Genomic DNA, 8,145 nt, shown 5'->3' with positions numbered 1-8,145 from the left:
GAGAATGACACTCCCTTTCATAAAAGTTTCAGTCCCAGCCTATTTTTGAAGGACACAGCTAAAGATGTTTCACAGGGAACTGATCACTTGATGATCCAGGCCTTTCTAACATTTTTACTTTTCATGGTGCATTAATGTCCTATACACAGAACTTGTCTACCTCATTCAATACTACTCCATGAATTTGTCATGTTCAGAATGTTTTTCTTATCTTCTAAATCTGTTTATTATGCACATAGTTTGAACTTAAGTAGTTGTATTTTTCCAATATAGCAATTCCCCCCAAAAGTTGCCATATTAGAGGAAATAAAATTAAAGTGTCTTCAGGCTAGTGTATGGTTTTATTTCAATTACCCTCACTGAACTGTCTTTTATAAATCATTAATGAATATTCTTTTTACACTTACCACATTTAATTTCAGGGACCATCTGTTAAGAATATGGAAACTAAAAATGCAACAAAGCTAGAAGAGTTTGTTCTCACAGGATTCACATATCAACCAGAGTGGCAGATTCCCCTGTTCCTGATGTTCTTGGTTATATATCTCATAACCATTGTGGGGAACCTTGGGCTGATTGCTGTCATCCGCAATGACCCTCACCTTCACATCCCCATGTACTTATTTCTTGGGAGTCTGGCATTTGTGGATGCTTGGTTATCATCCACAGTATCCCCCAAGATGCTAGTCAACTTCTTTGCCAAGAGCAAGATGATCTCTCTCTCTGAATGCATGATACAATTTTTTTCCTTTGTAATCAGTGCAACCACTGAATGTTTTCTGCTGGCAACAATGGCATATGATCGGTATGTGGCCATATGCAAACCGTTACTTTATCCAGTGATTATGTCCAATACACTATGCATCCGGCTAATACTTTTGTCATTTTTAGGTGGCTTTCTTCATGCCATAATTCATACTTCTTTTTTACTCAGGTTAACCTTCTGCAATTCCATCACAGTACATCACTTTTACTGTGACGTTATACCATTACTTAAGATTTCGTGTACTGATCCTTCTATTAATTATCTGATAGTATTTATTTTCTCTGGGTCAATACAAGCATTTACCATTTTGACTGTTCTTGTGTCTTACACACTAGTTCTCTTTACAATCTTAAAAAAGAAGTCTCTACAAGGTATAAGAAAAGCCTTCTCCACCTGTGGAGCCCACCTCTTATCTGTCTCTTTGTACTATGGCCCCCTTCTCTTCATGTATGTGCGTCCTGGATCTGCAGAGGCCGATGATCAAGATATGATGGATTCTGTGTTCTACAGTGTCATAATTCCTTTCTTAAATCCAGTTATATATAGCCTGAGGAATAAGAAAGTCATAGATTCACTGAGAAAAATATTAAAGAGAAATGTTTAGATCTCATACTAATACCTATTCTCTTTTCATTAAAATGACAAAATTCCATGCACTAATGTTGCTATGTGTTGAGTCGTACTCAATTTTTTTTTGCAGTTATAATTACCTTGGTTTTTCAATGACTAGGAGAGAGAACCTAAAAATTTCATAAAAGTATTTGTGTATATTTTTAAACCACACGAGAAATTTTATTATTTAAAAAATTTTTAAAAATATTTTATATATTTATTTGACACAGAGAGAGAAAGAGAAAGTGAGAGAGCAAACCCAAGCAGGCGGGGTGGGAGAGGGAGAAACAGGATTCCTGCTGAGTAGGGGACCCCCCAAATCTGTGGATCAATCCCATGACCCACAGATCATGACCTGAGCTGAAGGCAGAAGCTTAATGACTGAGACACCCAAGCACCTACACAAGGAATTTTAAGCAAGTCTTCATATCATACTTAAATAGAACAGAAAACAAAAATGAAGACATTTCACAGGTTTGTCTGTTCCTTGGTGTGATTTATAAATGCATTAAGTACTAAAATAGTATAGTGTGTCTGAACAGAACTTGATTTTGATGTCTTTGATACTTATGCAGCTATATAGCCAAGACCCATGTTACATTTAACTGGATAGTAGAGGCAGATTTGTGTTTGAGTGAACTGAGGTAAACCCCAAGAGTTCTGCTAGCCATCAAGGTTTTCTTTCTACTTTATTTAGGGCATGGTGAATTTTACCTCTTGTGTGGCTTCAACTCTGATATCACGGAGAGAAGTAAAAAGAAAAGAGAGCAATGAGGGAAGAAAATGACAAGGGTTTAAGACAATGAAGAAAGGGTCAAGCTTTAAGAGATGCTTTTAGGCCAGCGTGCTTCTTAGAGGAAGTGAGAGGCAAGTTGCCCCTCACTGTCTATGATGTCTACTATAGACCCTTTCTAGCTGTGTTTGTATGTGTTGTTAGACACTCTGCAAAACTTCATTAATAAAGAAAGCTAACGCATTCACCCAAGACTTACATTGGTGTGTACATAGACAAAAGTAAGCAACTAGGAAGGAAGTGGTCTCATATTCCCAGAATTAAAAAAAAAAAATTAAGCTAGAAAGATTTAAAAAATCAATAATATGTAGTTTTTTGTAATGTGCTATTGACAATGAGGGGCTTTAAATGCATGTTATCAAAGTCCAAATAATCTTAAGGTGATAGAATGTCATAGTAGGTATCTGAGAGATATGAATATCTATACACATTATGATGTTTTATGCCTCAAAGTCCATAAATGTTATTTTTTTATAACACTGCATTTGCAAACTATATTGAGTAATCCATCTTCAGTCTACCCCTACCCTTTCTTTCTCAGCACTGATTTCATACACAGTTCTACTGATAACACTGAGGCTGTCATCCCTATAACTACCCACTTCTGTGATTTTCAAAACTCTAATTACTTTGCTCCTCTTCTTACTGATACTCTCTTACTTTCCAAACATAATTGATATTAATGATACCATTTTCAATAACATTTAATAGATTGTCTTTGCTACTAGGTTACATAGTATCATATATGGTATAATTTTTTAGAGATATATATATAGAACATAGACAATATATATATGGACATATATGTATATATATGCAAATGCATATATATGTATATATATGCAAATGCATATATATGTATATATATGCATATATTTGTCTGCTCGTATGTAAGTCCAGAATATGTGGTATAGATCTACTTAGATCTACACTTCTATATATCCACATATCTATCAGCTTCTTCTTCAAGCTGCATTTTTTCACCTTGGCATTATTTGGGGTTATATATATATATATATATATATATATATATATATATATATATATATTAAAGATTTTATTTATTTATTTGACAGAGAGATCACAAGTAGGCAGAGAGGCAGGCAGAGGAAGAGAAAGAAGCAAGCTCCCTGCTGAGCAGAGAGCCCAATGTGCGCTCCATTCCAGGACCCTGAGATCATGACCTGAGCTGAAGGCAGAGGCTTTAAACTCACTGAGGCACCCAGATGCACCCTTGAGGTTTTATTTGTAAGTAAACCTTGGTTTAACAATGAAGTGCTTTTCCTCCAATTCTCCAAGACATGTTTTATACCCATATAGAGTTATTGAAAGCCTTCTGGAAACACCTCATTCTTTCAGGTTCAAACTTTTGCCTATTTAGGTCTCTCCATAAAGAATAAAATCCTCCATGTCACTCCAAAACTACTCATGTTTATTTGTAATGGATGTGATGCTTTTTCTTTAAGGTTTAGCAAAGTAAGTGTTATAGCTTCCTTGATGCATTTCCAGATTACCACAAAGAGGATAGGAATTCATACTCATTTGAAGAATATTAGTTTATTTATTCTTCTTAGATCACACCTGGACTTGTGTAGTACTTATTTTTGGTTTACACCCTCTTTTAGAATATAACTTAGAAGTCCTAGTACTCTTGTACTTGTGCAGCACGTAGGAGAGTGACTTATATGAGGTCCTAAGTAAGTATTTGTGAACTACCTGTGAAATCTTAAAAATATAACATCATGAACACATAAAACACAATAGAATGTGTCACTCGTTTTCATTAAGTTAATGAGCCCAGGGAAATAACTAGGTTGGAGATGGCTGCTGCAGGCCAACTCCTCTTCCAGTTTCTTTCATGACAATCTTGAGCATCATAGACATAAAGTGAATTCTTCCTCTTATCACTAGAATTAGTTCCTTGGATGGAGTATGAGACAATATCAAGGAGAAGCCCTTTCATTAGATGCTTCCTTAAAGATATAACACATATAAGTATTTAAGAAAAATACTTATATTAAAAAAAGAAACACAGGGTGCCTAAATTGTTCAGTTCCTTAAGCATCTTCCTTCAGCTCAGGTCATTTTCCGAGAGTCCAGAGATTAGGCTTCCTGCTCAATGGGGTACCTGCTTCTCCCTCTACATCTCCTCCATCTCCCTCTGTTCCTTCATGCTTTATCTCAAATAAATAAATGAAATCTTTAAAATAAATAAAGAAAAAATAAAGAAAAATATCATTATCATGTACTTCTGGAGGTACAGATCACAAGATTAGACCAGGTCATCTGTTCTCTTTTTCTTTTCTTGAAAGATACTCCCAAGAGCTAGCAAAGCAACTGAATGGATTAATGTGCAGCTGTTTTTACTCTTTAAACTTGAGAATTTATATCTTCCTTATGAGTGCAGCTTATTGATTCGTTGCTTTATGATATTCCTATCATTCTGATTGTTCCTGTTAATTATCTAGACTTTTCTTGTTCGTTCATTTTTATGACCCCAAGACAAAAATAGTAATATAAACTACTACTGTGTATTTCTCCAGTCTCAGAAAGGTCTGTTTTCCTAATTGGCTTTTTCTTTGAATGAGAAGTCTGACATCCACCTGTGAGTCTGAGAATGGTGCGTTACCTCTCAGGTCTGACTGTAGGCTGGATGAGTATGGGACAGAGAGCTGGGGGTCTCTCAGAAGCTCAGACTTCCTCTGTAGCCTCCTCTTGTGTATTTCAGGTCTGTAGATTCATTTCTTCTGGTTGAAACTTCAGTAAAATACCAACTGTCTGTTCCTTCCAGAAATCCACCAAAATCATTTGTCCACCGATGTAATCCCATTCTCGTTTCTGTTATAGCGCTATTCATTTTGTATACTATTTTTGTGATGTAAGTAGCATGTCGGGAAAGAGGTAAAAAATGTATATCTGTGCAAAGTCCATATTATAGACAAGATATTCTATCAGTCCTTTAAAAAGAATATATGACATTACATATGTATTATTTAATAGATACTTAGATGTAAAGGATGATATCACAATGTTAAGTTTGTGTATTTGTCTAGAACAACTGCTGCTGATGTGGGATTCAGTCATCCCTTGGAAGCACAGATTACATACTTTGCATAGTTTTTATTATGAAGGTTCATTTTCTTAAGTTGAATATTTAAAAGAACTCATAATTCCTGTAAAAATCTTCTGCACAGCAAAAGGAAACTACCACCACCACTAACAACAAAAGGCACCCTACTGAAAAGGAGGAGATATTTCCAAATGATATGTCTGATAAACAGTTAGGAGTCAAAATATATAAAGAATTTACACAACTGGGGGCACCTGGGTGGCTCAGTGGGTTAAGCCCCTGCCTTCGGCTCAGGTCATGATCTCAGGGTCCTGGGATCGAGTCCCGCATCGGGCTCTCTGCTTGGCAGGGAGCCTGCTTCCCTCTCTCTCTCTCTCTGCCTGCCTCTCCATCTACTTGTGATTTCTCTCTGTCAAATAAATAAATAAAATCTTAAAAAAAAAAAAAAGAATTTACACAACTGGACACCAAGGAAACCCAAATACTCTGATTAAAAACGGGCAGAGGTTTGGCTCGGGTCGTGATCCCAGGGTCCTGGGATCGAGCCCTGCATCGGGCTCTCTGCTTGGCAGGGAGCCTGCTTCCCCCTCTCTCTCTGCCTACCTGTCTTCCTACTAGTGAACTCTGTTAAATAAATAAATAAAATCTTAAAAAAAAAAAAAGGGGGCAGAGGACTGAAATAGAATTTTCACCAAAGAAGACATAGAGGGCCAACGGACACATAAATGGATGGATGTTCAACATCACTAATCATCAGGGAAATGCAAATGAAAACAATGAGATATCACCTTACATCTGTCACAATACTTATAATCAGAACCACAAGAAATAGTAAATGTTGGTTAACATGTATATAGAAAGGAAAACTTGTGCACTTGGTGAGAACACAAATTGGTACAGCCACTATATAAAACAGTATGGAGGTTCCTAAAAAAATTGAAAAGTAGAACTACTATGTGATACATTAATTCCCTTACTGAGTATTTATCCAAAGAAAGTGAAAACCCACTTCAGAGAGATATATACAACTCGATTTTATTGCAACATTATTTAAAATAGCCATGATATGGGAGCAATTCATGTCCATTGGTTGATGAATGGATAATGAAGAAGTACACACACACACATACACAAAATGGAATATTATTTTGCCATAAAAGAGAATGACATCTTGTGATGTGCAGCAACATGGAAGGACCTAGAGGGCACAATGTTAAGTGAAAAAAAATCAGTGGGAAACAAATACCATAAGATTTCATTCATATGTAGAATTTAATAAAAAAACAAATGAAAAAATAAAATAAAAAAGACAAACATACATAAAAAGTAGACTTAAATATAGAGAACATCCTGCAGATGGGAGGTGAGCAGGGGTGGGGGGATGGGTGAAATAGATAAAGGAGATTAAGAGTGTACTTATCTTGAAGAGAACTGAGAAATATATAGCACGATATTGTACACCTGAAAATAATATAATAATGTATGTTAACTATCTTGAATAAAAGTCTCAAAAAGAACAACTCATATTTAATATCTCTTTAAATGTAAATAATGTCATATACATACACTTTTCTCATCACTTTACAATACTTTCTACTGTTCAGGAGATTGCTAACAAAATTGTCTTACATTGTATTCAAGGAAATAATGTAATTAGGTTAAGAAAAACATCAGTCAACACTAGCACAGTATTTCTCAATGTCTGCATTGTAGACCACCCATGACAAAATCTTACTGAGTGTGTATATTCAGTATATGTCAAAATCTCTCTGGCATAGACATTCATGCTGTTCTTTCACAATGGTGGTTCATAAATTAGAGTGGGCATCAAGATCATGGGGAGAACTTGTGAAAGCATATTGATAGGCTCCATCAGTAGTGTTTTTGATTTAGTTATGCTAATGCTACTGGCTTGAAACCATACTTAGGAACCACTGTTTTAAAATAATCAGTGAAGCGAAGTTTTTATAATAACAAATATTTAGAGACCAGTCAAAATGGAGTTTCTGAACATCGTCTCTCTCCTACTTAATCACAATATGTGAATATTCTAAAGGTATCTACCCACTGGTTTGTACTTTCCTTCCTGCTTTGGGATGGTGAGTCCAAATTTCAATGGGGCTCTTGTTTTAAAGGATGAAGAATTGTGGACCTTTTATAACTTTCTCTTGGAAACCATGATTGAAAGTGATGATAGCCAATGAAAACTCCGTTGCCTCATTTGGGTAAGGTTAATAGATGGGACCTTAGTTGATTCAAAAGCAAGATTTCTTAATGCATCAGATTTCTTTTTTTTTTTTAATTATGTTTAGTTAAAAAATGAACTTTTTTTTTTAAGATTTTATTTATTTATTTGACAGACAGAAATCACAAGTAGGCAGAGAGGCAGATAGAGAGAGGGGGAAACAGGCTCCCTACTGAGCAGAAAGCCCGATGCGGGCCTTGATCCCAGGACCCTGAGATCATGACCTGAGCCGAAGGCAGAGGCTTTAAACCACTGAGCCACCCAGGCGCCCAAAAAATGAACTTTTTAAGTAGAACGAACTTTTGGATCATCATTCTCAATGAAACTTCATATACAACATATTCCAGGGACACCTAGTGGCTCAGTCTGTTAATCATCTGCCTTTGGCTTAGTCATGATCTCAGGATGCTGGGATACAGTCCTGTATCAGACTTCTTGCTCAGTGGGGAGTCTGCTTCTCTCCTTCCAGCTACATGGATCACTGTTGTGTATCCTGATGACAGCGTTCCTCACTTTGGCTCCAAGACCTCTAGACCACCAGAGGATAAGATCAAGGGTACATGAATCAAAAATTATGCTGGTGGCCAAAAAAATTACAAAAAAAAAATGCTGTGTATTCCTAGGGGTAACAGTGAGTGGTCCCACTGAACCAGTATAAT

The 8,145-nt window shown here is 36.1% G+C and overlaps 1 protein-coding gene across 1 annotated transcript; it reads left to right on the top strand.

Annotated features, from left to right (window-relative positions):
* The first annotated feature begins 440 nt into the window (after positions 1 to 440).
* On the top strand, positions 441 to 1,370 carry LOC116567107 (olfactory receptor 5H2-like). The gene has a single exon (XM_032301990.1). It carries the CDS (start codon positions 441 to 443, stop codon positions 1,368 to 1,370), a length of 930 nt encoding a protein of 309 aa, XP_032157881.1.
* Positions 1,371 to 8,145: the final 6,775 nt, after the last annotated feature.

This window comes from Mustela erminea, chromosome 1 (genome assembly GCF_009829155.1).
Source record: "Mustela erminea isolate mMusErm1 chromosome 1, mMusErm1.Pri, whole genome shotgun sequence".
NCBI lineage: Eukaryota > Metazoa > Chordata > Mammalia > Carnivora > Mustelidae > Mustela > Mustela erminea.
This window is presented reverse-complemented; position numbering and strand designations above follow the sequence as displayed.

What these genes read in the sequence shown, in the direction of transcription:
- LOC116567107 (XM_032301990.1), top strand. Translation starts at nt 441, where the DNA reads ATGGAAACTAAAAATGCAACAAAGCTAGAAGAGTTTGTTCTCACAGGA.